The sequence below is a fragment of the Podarcis cretensis genome (genome assembly GCF_951804945.1).
Source record: "Podarcis cretensis genome assembly, chromosome: 1".
Taxonomy (NCBI): domain Eukaryota; kingdom Metazoa; phylum Chordata; class Lepidosauria; order Squamata; family Lacertidae; genus Podarcis; species Podarcis cretensis.
Window position 1 is genome coordinate 90,560,372 of NC_137170.1, and position 26,288 is coordinate 90,586,659.

At 40.7% G+C, this 26,288-nt stretch overlaps 1 protein-coding gene across 15 annotated transcripts in view; it reads left to right on the forward strand.

Annotated features, from left to right (window-relative positions):
• The window catches only part of BIN1 (bridging integrator 1), a 117,776-nt gene extending 91,722 nt beyond the window's left edge, over positions 1-26,054 (forward strand). For 6 of the 15 annotated variants that reach the window (XM_079968879.1, XM_079968871.1, XM_079968885.1 and 3 more), the window contains 8 exons: positions 1,294-1,404; positions 2,709-2,732; positions 5,395-5,514; positions 8,756-8,875; positions 13,539-13,640; positions 14,652-14,762; positions 15,447-15,548; positions 17,157-26,054. In XM_079968879.1, coding sequence (XP_079825005.1) covers positions 1,294-1,404; positions 2,709-2,732; positions 5,395-5,514; positions 8,756-8,875; positions 13,539-13,640; positions 14,652-14,762; positions 15,447-15,548; positions 17,157-17,264 — 798 coding nt within the window. In that variant the 3' untranslated portion in view covers positions 17,265-26,054. The remainder of the gene's footprint in view (positions 1-1,293; positions 1,405-2,708; positions 2,733-5,394; positions 5,515-8,755; positions 8,876-13,538; positions 13,641-14,651; positions 14,763-15,446; positions 15,549-17,156) is intronic. The other 9 variants (XM_079968873.1, XM_079968874.1, XM_079968876.1 and 6 more) reach the window with 3 other exon arrangements.
• The last annotated feature ends 234 nt before the right edge of the window (positions 26,055-26,288 follow it).

Sequence of the window (26,288 nt, forward strand, 5' to 3'; positions counted from 1 at the left end):
TTTTTTAGTCAAGCACAGAAAATGAATACCTAGAAGGTCTTGCTTCAGTGGTAACCTACATAAGAAATACTTAGGTGATCTGCTGTGAGTATTGTGTAACCTTTTAAAATCTAAATCTATTGGAGTTGAGATTATGAGGCAGAAAACCGCCTTCATTGAAAGCTTGTTCTGATATTGGTAGGAACTAGTGAATGACACAAAAAAAGTTAAAGTTGAAATATAAACTGCTGCTGCTTGGAAACTGTGTGGAAAAGAATGTGCTGGAAGTTTCTCTCTTGAAAGTATGTGGATATATCAAACTGATAAAGGGTTTTGCTTGGAAACAGCAGCAATTTAGTTTTCCTCAGTTGGTGCATTTACGTTAGTTTTCACCAGATATTCTAATAATTCAGAAATGTTTACTGCTGTGCCTTGGTTTGGTTCAGAAAGGTTATATTGCATTACTTTGCCTTAGGACCAGAAGAACTATCAAAGAAGTTGCTGAAATATCTGGACAGAGCTCCTTTCAGAAACAGCAAGTTGGGAAAAAAGGGGTGCCTTGTAAATCATCTTTTTAGGAATATGGACATTAGTCAAAATTTGAATGCTGCCACTGATGTTCTAATTTGCAACCCCAATAGAATTGCTTCTAGTTAATAAGATAACCTCCTGACTAAAAAGGGACCTTTTGGCTAGATATATAACTTGAAATGTATATAATAATAGAGAACTGGAATAATTTATTAATATTGGAAATAACGTCCGAATATGGAAAGCATTAGAATATGGGCAGGGGAAACAGATTGCAAAAGCTAAGATCTTAAACAAGGAATCTACTGTGTTTCTGACTATGATGATACAGATTTGCTGCTGTGAGGCTCATAGAGAGGCTTCCACTGAAAATGCTTTGCACATCATACATAGTTTCCTTCTTTTAAGAAGTGCCTAAAGTAGTGGCCTAGCTGTGCTGAAAGTTGCATGTGCAAGTATCTTGGGTAGGATTTAGGGACCCTGTCTGGAAAGATCACAGGTGATGGTGACCTCAAGAAGATCCCTGATAAATAAGATGCATGGTAACACGAAAACTGCTCAGGCTCTGTGGAATACTGATGCTTTGTTTTCACGGCTGCGTTTCTGCAAAAGTGTTGAGCGTATTGTGGCCACTGGACACATGTGAGCATTCATTGCTTGTACCATAGAGTTGTATGCATCTTTTTTTGCACCTTCAGCTCCTGGGTAACATCTTCTGCATACCAGCCTGCACCCTATACCTGACTAATACGCAATACTGCTTTTCTTCCTTAATGCTGCAAGTTTGATGCCCCTGGGCCCTTCCAGGAGGGAGCCAGCCTGTTGGATTTTGATTTTGATCCCATTAAACCTGATAACAGCCCTGTAGGGAAGTCGCCTACGCCTGCTGCCCAGGTTGGTTTACTGCTGCCATTCTTTCATGAAATGTTAGACAATATAGACCTCATCAGTCATGATGAGGATGGGTGTGTATGTATGTATTCATAGCAACAGAAGTACATGTGGAGATTTACAAAATGTATCTACAGAGTCTCACATGACTCTTCCTGATGGTTTGCATTAATAACCGTAGCTTATGCTTTTTAGGTGTTTCATATACACTAACTTGGTAATTCTTAGAATAATCTTGTAGAGCAGCCCAGTGTTGTTTATACTACACTGCTGATCAGGGAGCTGAGACTTGAAGAGATTGACTTGCCTAAGACCATCTAGGAGTCCATGACTGAGTTGAGATTTGAACCACAGATTTCCTGCAATCAGTTATGAGTCAACCTTGGTAGGCTTCTCGTTGCCTTGTAGCCATTATTATTATTATTTCGACTGGGAAAGTAATCTGTGGATTCTGTACACATAATACATAATATCCAGTAGGTAACTGCATTCTGCAGCTGAGTTTCTCCTTCAGGTACCTAGCATATCAGAAGTCTGCTCCACAGAACTTTCAGTGTGGCTGCTCCTCTTCTACTTTCTAAAAAAACAACTGAATACATTTTTTGTTTTGATGAATTTTTCCAGCTGGATGTAAAAAGGTCTCCTTTCGTATTGTTTTTAAACCAATCTGCACCTGGAGTTTTGTAGTGTTCTAAAACTAATTTTTAGCTGTTTTATGGTATATTTGTAAATTGCCTTGAGTTGCATGCAAAAGGTAATTAATTAATTTAATCAATGGCTCTCCTACAGCACATTATCTGCTGAGCCTGTTTAGCTTCACAGGAATCCACCCTCATCTGGCAGATGCAGAAATTGTGACGTAGTGAGATGAAAATTGGCCATCTCGTGCAGTGTAAATTAGTAGCAGCTAGATTAAAGAACATGAGGGATGAAATGGATAATTCAAAATATCACACAATAAGCTTGCATTAATGTCAATGAATGGTATATTATTAAATGTGGTATCCAGTGCTGGACCTGAGCGGGAGGCAGTTTATGGTGTGTTACTCTCCTCTTCGAATCCCTTCCAGAGTAGGGATTTTTGTGTGTTTCAGCATGTGTGTATGTTACTGATAGTATAGGAGGCTCCTACAGGGAGAGCAAGGGTAATTGAAAATTGCCTCCCTCTCTCTTCCACTGATGGATATCTTTGTTGGAGGAATCCTCTGAGTGGTACAAGGAGACTTTGTATGTTTGCACTTTCTGTGTTGGCTGAATTAATGATGTCTCAATGTGTTTTTATTCCTGTTGCTCTTTGCTATGCTTAGTCTTTGCCTTGGGATTTATGGGAGGTAAGATTTCTATTGATATAGCTTTCAGTGCAATAAATTCTACCATGTGGTGCTTGGCATGTGTGAGTACTTCCTTCTGTCATTGTCATGCAAAGATGATTATTCTTGTCTTGACCTTCTGTTCTCATCCTCTTCAGTGCTATGAACTAAAGTGGTGTGGTACAGTTGCAACCTCTTCTGCCCTTTGTCTGTCATGCTGAGAAGAAGTCTCCAGCCCCTGTGCTTTGATATTGCCTATTATTGATGGCATTGACTGAAGCACAAACCTTCTTGCTGCAATAATTGTAGACCTTGCTGCTACTTTTTACCTTGTCAAACCCCTGCATGCCATTTCCTACCTCTCGATTGTGTAGTATGCATACTTCTCAACTACCACCAAACAATTCCTTATTCTATACATATATTTAGTATAATGCTGTGCTTGCTGATTTGCTGCCGTGGTTCACTAATAACATAGATTGGAGATCTCTGCAGTACTGCTGGAGAAATGAACCTTTCCTTCTTTCTTATTATGCTGCCAGATATTACGCTGTAATAAATCAGTTTAAAAAGCCAATGGCTTGTAGTTTCCAGACTTTCTTCATAACATTTTGGGCATGTTGAGATATATAGCTTTGCTTGAGTCCACCTGCTAGCAAGTAACCTTTATTCTTTGCTTTTGTGCATTTCCTGATGTCTTTATTAATTCTATATCTTCACAGGAGGATACTTCTTACTTTCTAAGTTAAAATTTAAGTTTACTCATTTGGCTTACTTTATCTGCCATCAGATGTCTTTTGAGGTGTGATTGGCCTTTAAAAAGAATTGGCCTACACTGGTTTCCCATTGTAAATTCATCAAATTGTCTCAAGAAGTTGACTCCCTTGTCTTTCCTGACCCAAGAACCTTCACTATTACTTCTTCCTAAGCATTTTCTCTGCTGTTTTCCCTCCCTTTCCTCCTCATGTAAAGGTTTAGTGAATAGATTGTGTCCTCAGGATAGGTAGCCGTTAGATTTAGATCAACCACCCCAGAAAAATGGTGCGCTGGGGAAACAAGCACCATATTTATTCAAACAAATGTGTATGAATCTCCCCACCTTCCATTATTTTCCATTATTTTCCATTATTTTCCTTCAATGAATATATATATTCATTGAAAATATAAATTATCACACAGCAGGGTTTAACTGCACCAAAACATATAGCAGTCCAGTGAGTAAAGAATTGCTAGCTCAACCACCAAATTATCTGATTTAAATCTAAACATCATTGAGTACTGTATTACCAAAACTTCAGTGCAAGGGAAGTGCAAGTTGACTCATTTCATTCTGTATGAAAGCAACACAGAGAAGCTAGACAGCCCCCCAAATAAAGAAGTATGACAAGTCTCACCTTAGTTAAAATTACTCAACAGAAGTTCTGGCTGCTGATTCAGTAGCTTGCCACCCTAGTTAAAAAGCTTATGAAGCCCGACAGAAGGCATTGTTGTTCAAAATGTATTGTCAGTAAAGCCAACCATTAAAGGCAGGAAGTGAGAAAAAGCATTGTAAGCTACTTGTGTGGGGTACTGTGGCCTGGCACCTTTCTGTGCAGTTGAGAGCAGCCCGATCAGATGAGAGGTTGCAGTGGACTACCCGTGTAGCTGTGCCTGAGCAACTGTGGTTGTTGAATGGAAAGCCAGTGTGCTGTGGCCTCTCTTGCCCAGTCATAGTGTATGTACAACTACTCCAGAAAAATGGTGCAATTTGGAAACAAGCACCATATTTCTTCAAACAAATGTGATCTATATTTTCCTAGCTTTACTTGTGGTATAGGATGTTAAATGCCTACCCTAAAGTAGATAGAGATTACGAACCACCAATGTATTGCTTCTCTCTGAACTGCAACCTTTAACCGAAGACATCTTCTGCTGTTATTTGCTCTGCTTGCTTTTGTAATATTCTTATGTCATGCTGACGGCGTGCTTCTGTAGTTATTGCTGAAACCATTATTGGCTGAACAATTCATTAATTTCAGATTCAAAATATAGACGTTTTTAAGTGGAACGGTTTTCCATGAAAGGTCATGTAATCCATGCTGATATTATCACTGTATGTAGTTTGCTTCTTGTCTATCTAGCAGTGTTTTGTTGCTAGTTAAGCATTTACCTAAAAACAAATACATTTAGTGGTCGTTCCTTCTTTAAACCCCTGCTCCCACCCTCTGCCAGCAATGGTTATTCTTTAATATATTTTTTTAAGGACTTAATCACCTTCCCCCCAGGATCCATCCAAAATTATGGCACATTTGACTCTTACCTGTTCAACAGTTCTATTTACCCTGGGATTACTGTATTTTTCGCTCTATAAGACGCACCCAACCACAAGACGCACCTAGTCTTTGGAGGAGGAAAACAAGAAAAAAAATTCTGTGCAGTGAAAGCAGCAATCCTTCTTGCTGTTCTTGCTTCTGTGATAGCTGCACAGCCTGCATTCACTCCGTAAGACGCACACACATTTCCCCTTACTTTTTAGGAGGGAAAAGTGAGTCTTATAGAGCAAAAAATATGGTATTTCATTGTCGACTCTGTCTTACTTCTCACTGCACTCTTCTCATTTTTGTATCTTCATGTAACCATGCCTACGACTATCTCCTCCCATCTCTGTTTCTCTCTCCTCCCTCCTACAAATTCCACCCATCAGCCGGAAAAGACTCCATCTAGCAGCGTTCAATCTATGGATCAGTTTCCGGCCGATAATCCTAGCAATAGTGCGTTCGAGGTGGACTGGCCTGACCAGCCCACTGAGACTAAGATCAGCCAAGTAAGTGAAAGTATTTGAAGTGATCATACATTTGAAATTGTCTTGTTCTGGCTGGTGTGCTCTAGCACAAGCCTGATTCATTTGTTATTCTTTGGAATGCATTAGGCCGGGGCAAATTTATGGCCTCTTGCACCCAGCACTCTTCCAAAGGAATTAGAATTTACCCATTCCCTAGGCACAATAGTAAAGCACATCTCCTTAACCGTTTATCTGGACTGGGGGGAAACTGATGTGGTCTAGTGACTAAAAGTAATAGCTTGGCACGGAAATTCTAGAATTATTTTATCACTGTTTTTAGGGATTGGTGAGCAGCCGTGTACCCATAATAGAGATGCATTGCATCCCTTGAGTTTTTGAAGCTGAATGTTCAGAAAACATTGGAGGAGGGTTCTCTGAGTGTTCAACTTAATATTTGAAGGGTTTGATGCCAGCCCACCTCTGCCCGTTTCCTTCTCTCCCAAGGAAAAGGACTAACTGTGGGGAAGTCCGAATGGGTATCAGGTGGTGAGAGAGTGCTGTAGAGAAACACTCTTTTATTTTCTTTTGGAATATTTACTGCTAAACTGCCTAATAAAAATGCTTCCAGTTTCTTTACAAATGTATGTTTTAGCATTTTTTTGAGTTCCTCGTAAATCATGTCCCAATTTTTTTTAATTTGGTGACAAGTCTGCCACTTGTGGAAAAAGGTTCCTACGGTTTGTTTACACCTCCAACACTTGTTACTATTGTTTTTATTAATTTTAGCTAATTTGGATGGGGTCAGGTACCATCTGTAGGTCATTTTCATAAAGTATTCTTTAATCAGATAGCACACTATAAATTTTAAATCTTTTTTTTCATAATTCTTCCCATTTTTCCATTTCAATTGGGTAGCCGAAATGAGCCCACTTCACCATCACTTCCTTTACTTTTCCATCTTACAAATAATAATCTATATGTTTTTGATAATGTCTTCCTATTTTTTAATATTAATTCTTTTTCTAGGTCTTACATCTTTGTATGAAATCCATTTGTTTTTTAATCTAATTTAAAGATTTCATTTAGGTGGTACTATTGTAGCCAGTTCATCCCTGTCTGTTTAAGTTCTTCATATCCTTTAAGTTTTAATTGGTTATTTTCTTCTTCTAATATTTCTTTATAGGTGAGCCAATTAATTTCCATGTTTTTCTTTTTCACTGCTATTGCCTCTACTGGAGACAACCATCAAGGGTTTTTTGGGTTCCAATAGTTTATTTCTCCCCCATACTGTAAAAAGTGATCTCCTTATTATATGGTTAAAGAATCCTCTGTGCATTTTGACTTTGTCATATCCAAGATAACCATGCCAGCCGAACCTATTGTCCCGGCCTTCAATGTCTAATATATTGGCATTTTTAGTAGTATCCATTCTTTGAGCCATACTAAGCATGCAGCCTCTTAATATAATTTAAGGTCTGGCAGTGTGAACCCTCCTCTGTCTTTTACTCCCATTAACAGTTTAAACATAATCCTTGGCTTTTTGCCCTGCCATATAAATCTAGCCAGGTCTAGGGGCAACTTCGCCTTCTGTTGCATCCCTTTCTCTTTCGTCTTGCTGCTCGTCTGTCTCAAGATGGCAGCAGCACAAACTACGACCCGACACTGAGCGTGCTAGTCTGGAAGTCTTTCTAGCAGTGTTTTGTTGTTAGTTAAGCATTTGCCTTTGTTAAATATTCTCAAAGCCATTGAGAGAGGGTATTCTGTAGATCCAGCTCTATGTTTTGCACAACAGCAAAACAAGCTACCTTGGATGGGATTGTGTAACCCACCCACACCAAAAGACAATTCAATGAGACCTTGATGCGCATGGTGCTGAGGGTGTGTATAGGGAATGAATATTCAAATGCACACCTGCACCAGTTGTTCACACAGATGTTTACTCTACAAGTTGATTTCCCATGCTATTTCCTCCTGAAGAGAGCCGGGGTTGTGGATTGTGATACATATTGTAACATCAAAGACCCATATACTGGTGGGATGGGAAAGCTATTTTAGAATCAAACAGCCTGATATAAATGTAACTGATGCAGATATGGGCTGCCATAAATCAGAGAATCAGCTTTGCATGCAGCAGGTCTCAGTTTTCAATTCCCAGCATCTCCAGCTAGAGCAGGAAGAGACTGCTGTCTGAAACCCAGTCAGGGTAGACAATGGTGAGCTAGATGGCTTCCTATATTCTGATATTTCCCCCAGAAGGTGTTTGATCCAAAGACACAAAGAAGAGATAGGGGTTTTAATATTTATAATACAACTTTTGCAACAAAATAAGCTATACAGTTAGAGTCCAAATAAAAGGAAATGAATATTTTATGACATAAAATAAATTACCCCAAATGTTATAAAATAAGATAAACCAAAATATCAGATAAGCTTGTTAAGTCCATACTCAAATTCACCTCACAGTTTCAGGCTTTAATTTAGCTCACTATAGATCATATATCTATATCTATATACAGTATCTACATATCTGTCTGTAGCTTAAAAACAAATACATTTAGTGGTCTTTCCTTCTTTAAACCCTTGCTCCCACCCTCTGCCAGCAATGGTTATTCCTTTTATATATATTTTTAAAGGACATAATCACTTCCTTCTGTGTTATGGAATTAAATCTACTGAGATGCTAAATTCAGTGACAAAATTCAAAATGTGGCCCCATTCCAATCTTCTGCAGCAGAGAAGGTGTCACTGAGACAGCTCAGCACTGCCTTTATGGATTTGGCAGTGCATAGAAGAAGTGAGGGAGAAAGCAAGAGGTACTTAATGATGTAGGAGGGATTTTTTAGAAATATCCAGGGATGCCTTGACAAGGCTAAACCAGGACAGCATCCTCTGAGAACGGTGCTGCCTGATGCTTGACACTGGCAGTCTTCCAGGGCAGTTCTACTTGCACTGCCTGTATCCATGGAAGCTCCATCTGCACCCTAACAATCCACTGCATCCCAAGGTGAACTACCCTGGCCAATAAATGGAGGCACTTTTGTCAGACCATTGGCTGCAGGGGTAATGTTTACCCCACCTTCCCCCCAGGATCCATCCAAAATTATGGCGCATTTGACTCTTACCTGTTCAACAGTTCTATTTACTCTGGGATTATTTCGTTGTCTACTCTGTCTTACTTCTCACTGCACTCTTCTCATTTTTGTATCTTCATGTAACCATGCCTACGACTATCTCCTCCCATCTCTGTTTCTCTCTCCTCCCTCCTTCAAATTCCGCCCATCAGCCAGAAAAGACTCCATCTAGCAGCGGTCAATATATGGATCAGTTTCCGGCCGATAATCCTAGCAATAGTGCGTTCGAGGTGGACTGGCCTGACCAGCCCACTGAGACTAAGATCAGCCAAGTAAGTGAAAGTATTTGAAGTGATCATACATTTGAAATTGTCTTGTTCTGGCTGGTGTGCTCTAGCACAAGCCTGACTCAGTTGTTATTCTTTGGAATGCATTAGGCCGGGGCAAATTTATGACCTCTTGCACCCAGCACTCTTCCAAAGGAATTAGAATTTACCCATTCCCTATGCACGATAGTAAAGCAGGGTATAAATAATAAATAATAAATAATAAATTATTATTATTATTATTAATGAGAAGGGGCAGGCAGGCAGAGACTACAACCTCCCTTCCATCCAAACAAACAAAGGCTTACCCACTGCCTACCTACCACTCTGATAATTGTCTTTTCTTTGTGTTTTCAATGTAGGGAAGTTTTTTTAATATTTGATGCTTTGATGTGTTTTAATAGTCTGTTGGGAGCTGCCTAGTCAGATGGGCAGCATATAAATAATAGAATTATTATTAAGTTCATCAATTCCTAATTTGTTCAAGGGAGATTTTGCTGTTAGAAGTGTCAAATAAAGCAAGGGTTGCTATGTCCTGCTGCATGTGGGATGGGAGTGAGGGGGAGAATTTTACCTAGGCATTGTTTATCCTGCATTGCTTAGTTTCCCTGTTGTCAGAATGCATACTGGTTCCTTGTGTGTGGCTTTGTTTCAGTGGAGTGTGGCCCACAATTATTTATACCAAGTGTGGAATATGTGTGTATTCTTTGGTATGATTCTCCTGAAGTCATTGGAATAAGCTGGTGTGCTTTTAGTGAGATTTCGTTTTCTGCACACTGACAATAATGTTTTTGCAAAATTGGAGCATTTATCACTTAGCAAGTTTCATTCCTCCCCTACAAGGAAAAAAGACTGCATTTTCTGGGGCTTGGTAGTCTAGAAAAAAGAAAATTAATGGGGAACATTTTGCAAGGTGTGGAGAAGCAGGATAGAGAGTACTGTGTGTACTCCCTCATCATACTTGTGAGTACTCCCTCATCATACTTGGGATCACTTGACAATGTTGATGGGCAGAAGCCTTGGGACAGGTGGAGAATTATTAATACAAATTATTATTATTAAATACTTATTCATACAATACACCATTAATTTGAGAAACCAATCAAGACTAGTCCTTGATTGTTATATGAAACCTCCAGGTTTAAAGATAGGATATCTCTGAATATTAGCTACTGGGGAGCAACATTGGGAGGGGGCTAGGACCTGAATATACCGGTAGGTTTCCCATATTGGCTAATGGGAAACAGGATGCCTGACATGATGGACTACTGGTCAGATCCAGCAAGGGTCTTCATATGGAAGCTAAACAAAAATAGTTGCAGTTTCAATGTAAAATAATAGTGATTGCTAAAAGGGTTTTGGAATTCCCTTTTAATAGACTCTCTCAGTCTTGTGCATCAGAGCATATCTATCCTGCATCATGTTGCCTTTAGGTAGCATGTGGCTTTGTAAGAGCACTTACACAGTGCCTGTATCTTCTTTGCTCCTATATATTCTAGTTCAATATATAGGCAGTTCAGTTAGCTTTGTGCCACTTCCATTGTAGTGTTTCAACAAGAAGACTCTATAATGACTTCTCTGAAGAGGCCTATTAGGAATAGTGCCATCTTGGACAATGGCTAGTCAAGTTGTTTAGTGCAGAGATCCGTACTGGAAACCTTTTGAGAGCAACACTTGGATGTGATTTTACTTATCCTATATTGGCAATATGTAAGTTTCAATCAATGGTGGCAAGTGGCATATGCTCTTAAAGCCCTTGTAGACTAAAAGGAAATGTGACGTGTGTTCATTCATACACTGGGAGGCAGAATGGGCAGCTTTAATGATGTGCATAATATTCCTTTCTACCTGTGCCACTGCCATTTCCCTCATACTCCACTATGTAGATAAATAATATACATTTGGGTCAGCATGAAAATGACAAGCCCAGAAGAAAGCCTTATCTATTTCATTAATGGGCAGTGGTATTGTTATTATTATTATTACTATTATTATTATTATTATTCTGCTAAAAAAGAATAATCATTATTGTTTATACCCCCATCGATTTGCATATTTTATTCTTCTGAAGAAAAGAAATGTTGGTAGCATCAACAAAGATTTCCCTGATCTTATCAGTTTCCCCAGAGATGTGGGGAAGGGGGCAGCCATGGTGTGGCTGCCCAAAGTCATGGGGAAAAAGGAGGAAGGAAAAAATGTACTTCAGTTGCAAAGCTTCTGTTCATAGATGAAAGGGGGGGAAAGGCAGGAAGACAGAAATATGATCTGTATATCCACCATCCTTCAAGGCAATCGTTTTTTGAAACTTCATGTAAATGCATTGAAAACTGCACTTCTATCTTTAACAAATGAATGCAAATGGTAGGAGAGAAGCCAAAAATCACTTTAAATAGCATTTTGGAACTGTTCACCTCAGTAGGTGAACCTTTCAGCATGTCAGGTCCTCTGTTCCATAGGCTCCATTATCAATCTTTTTTTGTTTTAATCTCTGATAAATGTTTCTTAGCTTGCATTCACACGGCAGTTTATTTTGTTTTCCTGACATTTCCCTAACATAAATTTCTGCCTTATATTCCAGCTTTCACACAACGTTAAAGACACTTCCAGAAACAGAGTGGAATGTAGCTTGAGTTTAGTGCTCATTTCTGCGTTATTTGCAAATGGTTTTCTTCTTCTTCTAGAAATGAGTGCTAAACTTGTGTTATAGTCTGCTTTATTTCTGGAAACGGTTTTAATGTCACCTGAAAGTTAAAATATATGGCAGAAATCAACTAGGAAACACAGGGAAAATATAATAAACTGCTGTGTGAATGCAGCCTTACTGTAAGATTGAGATGCATGTAATCCTATTGATTAACTGCTGAGAGGTAGGAAATTGGATGGGTTCTTACTAGTCTCTTCTTCAGTGGCCAGGTGGTGGCAGTCTTTGATAACATTGATTCTCACTATATGCTGCTAACTCTGCACAGCCTTATGTGGTATAACTGATCGGCAGGGTGTATGCCATCTTCATATCTGATCTGATGGTCTATTATTTTAACTGCTGCTGACTTAGAACGGTGAACTTGGTGACCAGTTGACCCTGGTCCAAAAGGCAGCTTCTGTTGTTCTGTTGTCATAAGGGTCTGCTGTTATTAGGAAGCGCACTGCCAGATTTCATCAGACTTTCCTTTCCAAGTCCTGCAACCAGGAATTTTCTCAGCCACGTTCAAACGTTTTACTCAAGGTGAAGTGCGTCAGTTTTTGAAGCTATGCAACTGTATGAAGAGATACAGCAGTTTTTCGCAGCCATAAAAGAAACAGTAGAAACTATGCAATTATGCGGAAGCTAGAACCTTCTGGGCACACTGTTGGCTTATTTGGCAAAAGACAGGGTCAGCACTGGAAAACTTGAGAACATGAGGTTGTTTTCAAATGTGAGGTTTTTAAATAGGTCTTGCTTCAAGCTGCTTTGTAATGCAAATTCAAAACCTTTATTAGCTGGATCATTTTCATAACCCAAGCTGCGCTTCAAAACCCCCAAACATACACCCCCAAATGAAGATATACAGGATTTTAGTTTAAGTTATTGGCAAAATTTAGGCCACAACTTTATTAAATACAGAATGTGAGTGGTACTGGCTTAGGCATTGGATTCACCCGACTATATCAGACTCCCATCTGCTTCACAGGGAATCTGATAAAAGGGTGAAACACGGCCAGAGGGAGCCCCGCCAGTGAGGACCGACTTGAGCTCCCCCGGTGTCTCCGTGGGGTCCTGGTATGGCCCTAGCTCCTACCACGGGGTTTCGAACAAGACCCAGGCCAACCACTGATTCCTTTAATGGGATACCCTTAACCTTGGAGGGGCAGGTGATGGCCACCCCCCTCCCCACATATTACTGATCCAATGCCTAACTGCCAGACTTTACAAAGTTGTGACAATTGCTACGTGGTAGGCAAAAACCAAATGGCCATGCCAATCTGCCAAATGGAAAAATTCCTACCAGGCCCCTGTTGCAAAACAGGTGACCAACAAAGTCCACAGCAAGGCCAAGTGCACCAAGATAAAGGGCAGCGGGTGGGCATTCCTCTGCGCGAAGGCAATGAGGACCAGCAAACAACACGCAGGGCATAAATAAAGTTTTGCAACCACCCCCTAAGCCAAGCCATTGGCTTTAGGGTCCAGGAAACATGCAAAACGACCATAGCCCTGCCCACCCCAGCAGATGGGAGATGCTCGGAGGCCCGATCGCAATGCGTACCCTCCATGAAGAGGATCTGATTTAACGCAAATAGTGCAGGAAACCCCTCAAAGGTGCGCCTCCTTTAAATTTGACTCATGAAAAATATCTGAGATGGGTGAGACTGACCCACATAGCGCAACCACAAAGACTTAATAAGCAGCCAACTCTATGAGCTCCAGGCTACGTTCCAGCCCAGGGTCATTTACTCTTCCTCAAAGTGGTGCAGCTTGGATCTGTGCCAGCACATGGACTTGGGATACCCAACTGGTGCCGATACCTGACTGTTTTAAGAGTGTGGGTGCTGCAGTCCAGCTCAGGACTCAGACTCCGCTCAGCACTGAGCTGCAGATGCTCATAATTCTGGCAAGGCCTAAAGATGTGGCAGGTCATGCTCTCCTGGGCATGCTGGGGTTCCAGGAGTTTAACTGGCTTTTGTGTTGCAGCCCACAGAAGCCGCTCCTGCTGGTGCTGAGGCAGCTGGCAAAGAAGCAGCAGCAGCTGGAGCTGAAGCAGCTAAAACCGAAACTGACTCAGGATCTGCCTCAGTAAGACCATAGGCAAGGGAGAGGGGTGGTGGTGGTGGGATCTCTTTCTCCCATGTTGCTGGCACACAATATATAATCACTGTTTCACTTAACTCAGTCAGATGGGAGCCCGTCAAAGCGACACTGTTGTAGCTTCTGTTCTTCAAGTAGTACAGAATCCTTGATGGAGGGGCCCAATTTGCTGGGTTGTGACTGTTGAACAAAGCCCTTTAATTATCTGCAGGTGGTCTTCCAGAAGAAAAATGTCCCCTTTGATGCAAACAGCTAAGCATGTAGCAGCAGCAGTTGCAAGTGGTCTGAGTCAGAAAGAATATCTCCACTGTTCTCCCCAGTCCCAGTTAATCACCACCCTGGCTCTTTCATGTCATCCAACAGCCTTTGTTGCTCTGACAGATCCCTCCAGGCAAACCATGAAGGCTAAAAGCACAGAACCCTTTCTCATTTCCCCTCCCTAAGTTTTGATTCCACTTTCTCACCATGTCTGCCTCTGCTAAGAAATTTGGCCAGAGGCATCAAATTTGTTGCTCTTACAAGGTCACTGAGTTGTTAGTTCTTGTGCATGAAAATGATGCTGAGGACGTAGAGGTCAGAGGCCACCAAGAAGAAGACAGGTAGCAATTTCAGATCAAGGAAAGGAAAAAAAAAAAGATTTAGAAGAACTTCTGCCTCTTACTATGAACCTATATCTCCTCTCACCCTTGTGACAGACACCTGCTGTGTGTTCCATAATCTTTATACCACCCTAATTTTCCCTCTAATATTTGCCACCGTCTGTGATTCCCTTTTTAAAATTCCCATCTTGTCATGAGTCATTCTCTTCACCTTAATGGCTACTCTGGGCCATAAATTGTAACATCCACGTGGTGGAGGAAAAACACACAATGCATTGGCGATGAATTTTTGAATAATGGGGTGAACCAGTTTAGTGCAGTGGGGTCTCATTTTGCCAAGTGTCTTGTTTCAAGTGTTCCTTCTTGTGTTTTCTTTGCCTCCCTTCACTGCTATGCTTAGAGCTCTCTGCCTGCTGTAGTTGTGGAGACCTTCCCAGCCACAGTCAATGGAACAGTTGAAAGTGGAGCCGCTTCTGAAAGGGCTGACATGCCACCAGGTTTCCTTTTTAAGGTGAGTGTGAGGAAGAACATTTACCTCAGCTGAGCACACATTCCACACCATTGTCCATTAAAATGAATTTGTGTTTCCTTGTCAGTTAAGTGAAGAGTAAGGGCAAGCCAAAGGGGGAAGAGACAGGATCAAGCATCATTTAGTGCATCGAGAAACCTTGTGCACCATAGTATGGGTGGCTTCCAACAAGTTAGGATCTGTTGTTTCCTCAATAGCCTTCATAGTAGCATAGAGAACTGTCACAAAAGATACATGAGCTGGACCATTTCTGCCCCCTTATAATTCAAGCACTGTCCCAGGCATCTCTTTTTCTAACTTATTTGGTGAAATAGCCAAAAGAAAACAACCAGTTGTGTCTCCCCTCCTTTACACCCTTCGGAGAGAATCATCCTACCATAGAGCTTCCCTGGTTCAAATTTATTTTATTTTTATTTATTAAATGTCTATAATGTCATTTGTTTTAAGGATCACAGTGGGGCTTACAATATAAAAACACAGAAATACAAAACATATTAGCAAACAAAACAGTAACTTTGCAGGACAAGAGGAGGTGGGATAGCGGATAGATAATCATGTTTTCACTTGTTGGTTTGGGTAAAAGTGGACAGGAGCTGTATGCATCACCCCTTCTTCATGAAATGGAGCAAGCTCTCTCCCTTCACTGGAGTCATTATTTCTTTGCAGGCACAAGCCATGCATGACTATGCAGCCACTGACAGTGATGAGCTACAACTGAAGGCTGGAGATGTTGTCCTGGTGATTCCATTTGACAACCCAGAGGAGCAGGTAAGGAGAGCATGTGGGATTTATCATCTTTTTTTGCTTCACACACCAGTGTCATATAGTATGTAGAACACTGGATCTGAACCAGAAAGACTTTGTTTGAAAATCCCGTTTTCCTGTGTGTGTGACCTTAAAGCTGCCAGCAGATGAATGGAGATGATGTCTTGCAAAACCAGAATCTCTGAAGTAACTGTCTGCTTGATTCTTTGAAATGATTAGTATAGAGCAGGGGTGGCCAACCTGCTGCCCACAAGCCAGCTGAAGCCTACAAAGCTGTGTGAAAGGCCCTGCTAGCTCCTTACAAAGGCACCTCTTCCTTACTTTTCAAACCTCTCCTCTGGTAGGCTCCAATCAGCACAAAGGGTGAGAAGAGTTATTCTCAGGGGCTAAATTATGTTGTGATTGGGTGGTTCCTGGGTGCTGGAGAGTGGGACTCTGCCACAAAAATAGTAGTGGGTCTTCAATCCCTCACAACCCTATGTGCCTCTTGTGTGTCACCATCACTAGCAGATCAGATCACTCTAGAAACTGGAAGCATTCAGTCCTGTTTCCTGAGTGCCTTATGCAAACAATTGACATTTTCTTATGCAAGGCCTCAATAGCCTTTAGATACTCTTGATGCAAGAGCCACTTTGTACCTCATGAGCGGAAATGACCAAGATGTAATCATATTCAGTTTTTCACAATAACAGCTTCCTAGGAGATGCCATAGTGTTGAGAGAGAGAGAGAGTTTTATTTTGTTCATAGACAAGCTCTCTTCCTAAAGTGATAACGTATTAGGAATATCTCTTCTTAGCAAATAGCACCTTTAAAAATGTCTTCTCTTCTCTATTGTAGTTAGCTCCTAAGTGACTTTAGAGCAGGAGTGGGGAACTAGATTTAGGCAGCAGGCTGGATCCCTAATTCCCCCATCCTCTGTGGGTCAACGTTGACAGGTGGGCAGGACCTTACATGTGCAGCTAACTACCTTCATCTTCAGATAAGGCTTGAATTTGTCAAATGCAAATTTCAAGACAGGCAAAAAACCAAAATCAATGGAGCTTAGGAAAGATAATAGGCCATATTAAGCTCTGCTGTTCTGCTCACGCAACAGACTTCTGCTTGAACACTCTTTGTACATCATTGAATCTACTCCAGAGAATTGTGGGAACCTCCAGAGCAGATTTTGGGTGCTCCTAGAGGGAAGAGGAAGTCCTATTGCATAAACGGAACTCTGCTTGCACAGCATTGGATACAACCCAGTGTATCCAGAAACAATAACAGAATCTTACAGCGCCCTAAAGACTAGCAAATGTACTGTGCTGTTACCTCTCATGACCTAGAGTTCACTTCTTCAGAAGCATGGAGTGTTGTCCTCAGCTGACAGGTATATATACCCATGAGGAGGAAAATGTGCAAAGTTCAATGAAAGCTCAAGTGTATGCAAAAGCAGCACAGTGATTCTTCAAAACCACAATAATAGATGATAACAAACTTATCACCAATAAATAACTGATTGCCTTATTTGCACAAGGTTGTGATCAGTGACCTAAGAATCCTAGGCTGCCCTCCTGCTTGTTTTTCACTCTGTACAAACCTTTTGTCTGCCTTTCCCTTTCTCTCCCTGGCAGGATGAAGGATGGCTGATGGGTGTGAAAGAATCCGATTGGCTTCAGCACAAAGAACTTGACCAATGCCGAGGAGTTTTCCCAGAGAATTTCACGGAGCGGGTGCAGTGAGGTCCTGAGGCTTCTAGGTGGCTTCTCTGCATTGAGAAAGCAGAGGTGTTTCCTCTCTCCCTCTTGCCCTGGGGAAAGTCTAAAAGTAATAGAGAGAATTTTAAAGGGAAGAGAAGCCTAAAGTTTGGATTCTTCACAGAAAACAAGCTTTTAGAAGTACATTGAATTCAAAGTGTTGTTATCAAATATATAGGTAATAAAGAAAGACAGGTTGAAAAACAACAACAACTTTCCCCCCCTTTTAATTTGAACAGTGTTGGTGTTCAGGAGGTTTGCCACCAAAGTGGCTGCGTCGTTTTGTGTGAGTTGGACTTAGGGTAACTCCAGCATCATAAGCCTCAAAATACTAACTGCTCCATTACTCTGAAATGACATACTCTTAAGTTTACCTTGTGGGAAGGTGCAGTCAACCTGTCTTGTGTCTGAGGCTGCTTATATGGCATCCCCTACATTTCAGACCCTGCACATTATTCACACCTGCTGCCATAAGCCCAATGCCTGTCATGCTGTTGAAAAGAAATATTTAGTGTACAGTGTTCACAAATTATGATTATATATATGTGTGTGTGTGCGCGTGTGTGTGCGTGTGTGTTTGTTCATCCTTGGGGGGGATGCAACAAGAACTGTGATCTTCTACATATAATGCAAACAAAATTACCTGCAGATGCACATCAGAAAGAAAAAGGAGGAAGTGACGCCTGATCCAAAGCTCCTTTCATATATGTGTTTTGATATAGTATATTGGCACTTCCTTTTCTTTGAAAAAAGATACTGTAAAAGTATAAATATGACTTCATTTGATTTTTTAATTATTATTAAATAACCCACTCTGTTGCTGTTTTGTTAAACTGAGTTTGGAATGGGCATCTAAAATCATTTTACTGCATTTGAAAGGCTAGGGTGGAGAGAGAGGGCGCTGTAAAATACTAACATAGGGAAAGACATTTACAGTTTTTGTTTCTTCCATATTTTGGAGAACTCTGCAGGCAACCGCACATCCCTCACCCCCCCATTCATTTGTTTTATCTCACCTGCAGTTTGTGAACAGCCTGAACAGCTTGAACTTAGAAGTTTTGAGCGGCTGCAGCTGTGTGTAGTAACTTGCACTGATGTCTGCCCTACGCTTGGCAAATCCAAGCAGCTGTGTCACCTACCAGTTGCTGCTCCATAATAAGAAGTTAATACCAGTCCATACAGTTTTACTAGTGTGGCTGGCTCTGGAGAACGGAGGCCTTCTGGGCAGCCACAAAGATAAAGAAGATCCAGTGCTACACCTGCCATGTCTCTGATACCTGTGCTGTGCACTAGCAATCTTGACACTGGAGGCAAGTAACACGCCCTTTTGCTGTTGCAGCCTCCTACCACTTCTTGCAGAATCATTGTTTGTGGAAAGCAAACTGCTGGCACAGCAGTTATTGCACTCCACCCATCCTAAACATGTATTTCCCAGTGCAATGGCTCATAGGATTATGGTGGGAAAAGAAAATATATTAATGCATGATTTTTTAAAACACACACACACACACACACACACACACACACACACACTGGATTGAACTTTCTTATTTTTAAACCTTTGCAACATAACCTGCCAGCATGGTACTTTTTCAATTTTTATTTTAGGAAACCCTGTTCCTCAGAAGGCTGCCATGAGTTTTTCAGGGGGAAGGCCTATAACAAGAGGGCCAATGTCAGCTTGCCCACAATTAGAGTGCGGAGCTGGGTGTTGTCTAGGGTGCACTCTCAGTTCATGCCAGGCCAAGTGCACTGTTGAATTGGATGTGCACCCTAGAACGTGCCCTGGACCCCCCTTTTTTGCAAGGCCATGGGCTTACAGAGCATATATGCAGGGGTAGCCGAATAAAAGGTAGAAAAAGTTTCTGCATGGTAGACAGTTGGAAAACCACTCCTGCCGTTTATACAGTTGACCTCATATTGCCTCCATTGCTCCTGTTTTGTTTTGTTATGTGTATTGCTAAGTTGCTAGGCAGTTTTTATTGTTAACAGTCCTCTACATATTAGTGGCAACAAGTTGGTTTTCTCCCGATACAACTGAATCCTGCAGTGTTACTTGAATAGCTGACACAGCTACTGAGCTCTTCACATCCTTTTATGACTGGGTTCATTTACTTCCAAGTTCTACTTTGGATTTTTTTTCTATTTTTTTTTCTTATTTGCCTTGAAGGGATTGCTTTAGAACAGGCTACCTCCTCCTGCACTGGAATACATTGGAATCTGTTGTATTGACTAATCTTATAAAAGATAAACTGCTTTTAGCAAAGCATGGTATGCTAAGTTACACTACTTTATATATATATAAAAATAAAAGTAAAAAAATCAGACCAGCTTAGCTTATATAATCAGAGGGTGTGTGACAGAATTCAGGTGCAAAGCTTTCTTTCACCCAGTAAAAAGTGAATGGTCCAATTTTGCATTGTGGATATAAATCATTATCCAGAATTGCTGCACAGCCAAGAGTGCACACAAAAACCCCCAAGGATATGGGGAGTGTGTGTGTGTGTGTGTGTGTGTGTGTGTGTGTGTGTGTTGTAGATTAGTCACAACTGCATATGCAGTTACAACCACTTTATCTGTGTCTCATGGAATTATTCTTCATAACAGTGTTTTGAATCTTTTTTTTTTTAATGGCTCAGTGGGTCTTAACCCTCCACCCCAACACATTCTAGATTTTGTGATGCTCCCTTCCTTCAGCCAAAGTTGCATTGTTTAAATTCCTCTGTATTCCAGAGCTGCTGTCTGTTAAAACTAGTCCACCACAAGGTTGTACGTTGCTGTGTTGTTGATGGTTGCAGTAGCATATCCCAATTCTTGCATCATTTACAGCCTCTCCTAAAAAACTCTATATATTTTTATGCATTTGTAAAACAAGTTGTCCTCCTTTGAAGGGCAATATTGGAAGGCATATCTAAAGGAATATCAATTTTAAAAATACGTTTATCCTGTAAGGAAGGTCTCATTGTAAAATCTATTTTTATGAAGAAACAAGGGGGGGAACCCCAACCCTGTGGATTTTATTTTAAAAAGATAATTGCCAGATTCATGGTGTAACATTTAGGCTGTGATCCTGTACTCACTTACCTGGAAGTACGCCTCATTGAATTCAATGGAACCTACTTTTAAGTAAACGTGTAGGATTATACTGCTAAACTGCTTCTGTAGCTGCTAGTGCATAGGTATTTGTGTAGACTTCTAATCATTGTCTCTTTTTGTTTGGTCTTTGTGTTTTGATTTTTCAGGCAAGTATTGCAAAAACGTTTCTGATCAGCTTTTCATTTTGTTGTGGAAAAACAGCCATCCAGTACTGTATTATGTCTTTAATGATGCTTTATTCTGAAGCTGTACAAAATGGTATAGCTCTTAGCCTTTAAAAGAACGGTTGATAAGCTTGTAGTTTTCAGGTCTTATTAAATATTCTTCAGTTGCTGCAACAGGGAAAGGGGTCTGTCTCACTGATCACTATTTGCTCCTGAAGAAATCTGCTCAATAAAGGGGGAGTTATTCAACTAAATAAAAACCATATGGCCTGGATCTTCTACAAGATATACTGTACACACAATGCTCAGCAATGTTACTAAATGGTTGTGGACAGCAGGTACCCTGAAAGAAAAGGCAGATAGATTTGCCCAGTGTAAACAGGCAACTAGTGAATGACCCATTTGTTTTAAAGATTGGGGAAAACTAGACAAATCCTGACTGTTCAAAAATATCTGCAGATAGGGTATATCCAAAATATGTATTGGATTGCATCCAATAAAATTGTCCATTGGTGCAAGGGTTGCTGCTTGAGCAGTGGAACATCTCCTCCCTCTCTTTCAGCACAACTTCAGATCTGCTCCAGAGGGTTGAGGGGAAACCCCAGAACAGGTTTGTTGGGGTTTTTTTGGCAGAGGGGGAAGGAAGTCCCATTGTTCTTCTGAGACTCTTTATACTAACTGGGCAACTTCATTGGAGATAACCCATAGGTGTCATATCAGTTAAATTGTTACAGCCTGCCCAAACCATCCAAAATACATAATTTCTTGAGGATGCTGCAAATTCTGTCTGAGAGATTCCCAGTGCCCTCCCTCCAGAACTACGGGTCCTACAATTCCCTAGAGAGAAGGAATTCCTATTAAACTGGTCTAAGGGACTCTGTAGTGTAAATATGCCCTAGGAAGAGGACAGTTCATGGGCTACTTCCAAATGTGATGCAACTCCAGAAAAGAAAATGTTTTATGTGCCTTATCATAATCCCTAGAAGAGGGGGTAGCCACTCTGGTGCCCTCCAGATGTTGCAGCCAGAGAAGATGCCAAGTGGAGTCCAAAAGCATATTGAGGGCACCACAATGGAAAAATATACCATGCATTTGTTTTAAGAAGAATTCTTAAAGGTATCAGCAGCCTTCCACCAAAGCAGGTGGGGGGAGGAAGATGAAGTCTTGTTGTGCAGGTGCAAGTCATTGCAAGAATGGTACCAATCCATTGGCTACAACCCAATGCTTTGAATCAATTACAAACATTCCCTGCCCCTGCTATCAACATTTTCCTCCCACCTTGGTTAAAAGTTGGATGTGCAGCTTGCTCTTACTTATAAGGTTGCTTTACACACGGTACTTTTCCTAGATATGATATCCTTTTGATGGATGAAATTACATGGAGGAAACATACATCTTTTTGGCTATTTGTGTAAATTCTGGGAGGCCACAATTTGTATCCGATTAGCATGAAGTAATAGACACATCTGCTTCAAAAATGATGGTGTGAACGGGTAGTTTCTAACACAGAAATGATGCCAATATAAGAAGCTTGGTTTGTTATGTTTGGTCATGTGTTTCTGTTCAGTTTGGAAGTGTCATCAGAAGGCATTGCCATTTATTAAAAAAACAAAACCTTTTTTTTTAATTAAAAAAAGTTTAGCTTTATTTTGGTCTGAGATGCTTAGAGGTAGGCACACACTCAGCAAATGATGCTTCTTCCTACGCACGGTGTCTTAGAAACAAAATGCAGTGTGGAAATTTTATCTGGGCTTAGGCAAAGAAGCAGGAATTGTGTTTTCATTATTTTAAGCATCCCAGCATGAAATATATCCTTGCTTGCCTCACCTACCAAAAGGTGATGCACACAGCACTGATGGGCAGTACTGAACTGTTTCCTGTTCCATAGCAGGATAATTTATTTACTGTAAATCAGTAAGGGGTGGGCATGAGGAGAAGAGTTTAGCAGTTACTACCTATGGTAGAGGATGGTGAGAAGCTCCCTTATGGACCCCACTATTCATTCACATCCCAGAAGTGATTATTGGCAGGATTTAGCTTTTAGAATGCATGGACTGCTATGTTCACAACATGCCCTATTCAGATGTGCTGAAATGAGAAAAGAAAAATGAGAGAGGCAATATACTTTCAGTTTGCTAGTCTCTGGGCTCATTCTTAATTTGCAAGCAACTCACTATGGCTCCTTTGTACTGAATGTTTGTGACCTGTTAAGTCTCTCTTGTAGTATTGATGAGCTTTCATGTCCCGCTGAAGAAATAATGGTACAAAGGAAATTTGATATCACATAGTGATGGATATCAAGACTAGTGTTATAATGGAGGGCGTATGTATGAGGGATGCAGTGCTTAATTGAACAGCTAGAGCAATCAATTAAAATACTTTTAATTGACTAAAAATTGTGCCCCCAATCAATCATGCAACAGATTATATTATATATTGCAGATGCCAAGCACCATCTCAAAAGAAGCATTCTGTTTTTTTTTTATTTAAGTAGGTTTTTTTTAACCTTGGCTTTTAGGGTGTCTACTCTCCAAGGTGGATTACACGCAATATTAAGACACTACAACATTAACATTTCAAATATAGCCATAAGTGACAGAACAAAAATAGCAGCAAGAGATGAAACAAACAGCTCTTATGTAAAGGAACCATAGAAACACCCAAATGTAGACCTGCTTTCGTAAAGGCCAAGAGAGATGAGGCCACATGTATGTCCATGAGGAGGCTATTCCAAGGATACAGGACCACAACAGAAAAGTGTTTATCCTGTCCTGGGTACCCAGAAACCTAACAACTTTTGCCATGTATTGGAGAACAGGACTTCACATGCTGATCTTAAAGCTCAGGCAAGGACACATGGATGCAGGTAGTCCTTGAGATAGCCTGGTCCCAAACCGTTCAGGCATTTAAAAGGTTAATAGCATAGCAGAACCGTAAATTCACCCCAGAAGTGAACAGTTAATCTAAAGGCCAAACTCTGGTGCTTGGACCTTTAGGTAGAGTGCAATGCCATCCACTACCAGCTGTGTACCACCATCCAGATTTGCAGATTTCACAGTCCACAGCATGTCCATTTTGTCCGGATTAAGTTCCAAAAGAGATGTTTTCCGTCCTCTCCTACACAGGAAGGGTGTTTCCTCTGAGATGATGCCTGCAATGACACTCATTCCTGCATCATCTCTTCTTGATGCAGGAATGCCAATTCCACCCGTTGAATGAAACGTACACTGATTCAAAATTTCTTTAACTGAGTTGCTGCTGTATCTTGTGTGGGCTTTTAGTATGTCCTGATGGATGAGAAAGTGAAGTTAGGAAAATAAGTGATGTAGTTGTATATTTCTTTTGACCATTATTGTGATAATTGCCTGAAGGGGTAAAAAGGGTGCTTCCAGGGGAAAGGAGAATTGACAGCATCCCTTGCTCAAATGTGTTCATTGCAATCTTCACACTTGCAATTAAATTAATGTGCATTTTGGGCATGGTGGCATCATTTTGGTAAGCGTATTTAAAGCTCGGTGCAATCTGATACACACCTGCTCTGAAGTAAGCTACATTAATTTCAGTTAGACTTATTCTCCAGGAAAATATGTATAGGATTGCAGCATTAACCACCTTCTACAAAGCACTATCTATGCTTGGGCCTTGTTGCATCCTGAAGAAGCCGAAAGTTCTTCAGGTTCTCAACAGTCACCTGACACCTCCCTGAAACAAGTCCCTCTTGGCACAGCATGATTCCATATCATTCAGACTTCAGACTCTCACAACAAGGGCCAGGTTGTAGATATACCATAGGAAAATTTGGTAAAAGGTGAGTCATTTAGCCAGTGGTATAACTCTAAAGATTCCGAAAGAGCATTACAAGCACTATGTATTCAGAAAAAAGCATGGTGGCTTGTGAAAAACGGCTATTTAAAGATAAATAGCTTCCTATAATGACTCCAGGAAAATGTAATTTCTCTGCTGAGCATATGAATCAACTTTAGTCTTGGAACAAATTGGAAAACTACTCTTGTTGGGCTCCTTCGTCAAATATCACTGCAAACTCCCTAGTGACTTCAATATAGGATTTTTTTTGAGAACCACCCTTCACTGATCAATAGTTTGTGAGCATATTGTGCTACTGGCAAAAGGTAACTAAAAATGACTGCTGTAGGATTAGGGATTCCAGCCTTTATATGAGCCCAAGAGTTCAGCTGTGGTTTAAGAGCGCTGTTCATAGGTCAAGAAGAGTTGAACACCGAACGTAGCCAATTTCCATGTTTAAATAAGGTCCTCCCCATCTGCTGCAGGTGAGTAGTTTAGGGAATAATGACTGGGCAGAGTACAGCCTCAGTGTTTTAGGATTGCAAGAGCTCTTTAATGTTGAGCATCAGAGAATGGATTCTCACAGTTCCCCTCGGTGCTCTAGAAAACACCAGCTTTTCAATAATGTTTTGAAGCTACCAGGTTGGAAAAAGGAGGATTTTTCCTCTGGAAAGCTACATCCTAGGGTTGGGACATGAGTTATTTGCTTCTGCTCACTTGGAAGAAAAACATAATACTTGTGATAGGTCTCAGTTGGAAGCCATGGCTGCATCTTTGCTAACTGGAGTCTAGCTTTCCCAATATCAATATAGGGAGGCTGTGAAGAAGAGCATTCCAACTGGTACATGGCTTCTTCATGGCCTTTGTAGCATATGAATGGCCAGGCCATTCTGAACCATATACACATGGTTAAAATAAGATAAAAAGTAAAACTCCCATTGTTAGGGGTTGGAATGTGTGGAGGTACCAACAATCAGAGTAGCTTCCTAGGGAAAGAATGATATATTAAATGTGGCATTTAGAGAGTGGATTTTGGGTGGAAGTGAATGGGGTGATGCTATATTAGCTAGAGCTGGACAAACCAGAGACAAGGTGATAAGGTTTAGGTAATCTTTCTTGGCCTGAATGTCTCCCTGCTTAATGAGTTTCCCTGAGCAGTAAATCAAACTCTTCCTTCTTCCCTTTGCTATGGTATAAGGTATACAAACTCTGTCTTGAAAAAGTTGATAGCCTTTTAACATGTCATGCTTCGATCCTCCATGTCACCCCTATTTATTTTTGCTGTGGGGACACCCAATAAAGCTGGGGATTCTGTATTGTTAGAAAATTACAAATGCATGGGAAATTGCAATTATATTTTGACCTCTACTGCCTATGTAATTCTGTCGCCTGCAGCCAGACAGAATATTCATATTTGAGGCTTTCTGGATCGTATCCCTGCTTTCCAACACCCCTCTAACTCAATGAGTTTGACTCTCTGTACTTGCTTTCTTAAAAAAATAAATCTTCTGTTATTTCAGCCACTTTGATCCTGTAACTCACAGAACACCTGATATTTTGGGTGGCATTTCCTTTTGTTCTGCAAAAAGAAAAGAAAAAAAGGATTCTGGTGTACTGAGAACTGTGACTCCTACTTTTAGTGACATGTACTTAATGGAATTATGGATTTATTTATCCCGTATGTTCAGAAATATAATTTTGTGTCATCCTGCTTCCTTGTGTACTGTTGTTTTTGCATTGTCTCTTACACACATATCTTTATACCTGTGCACAAAGTACTGTTGTTGTCAACCTTTGCAAGATCACAGATCTATGGATTTCATAGAATCAAAGTATCATAGAATTGTAGACTTGGAAGGGACCCTGATGATCATCTGGCCCAACTCCTTGCAATGCAGGAATCTCAGCTAAAGCATCCATGACAAATGGCCTTTCAAACTCTGCT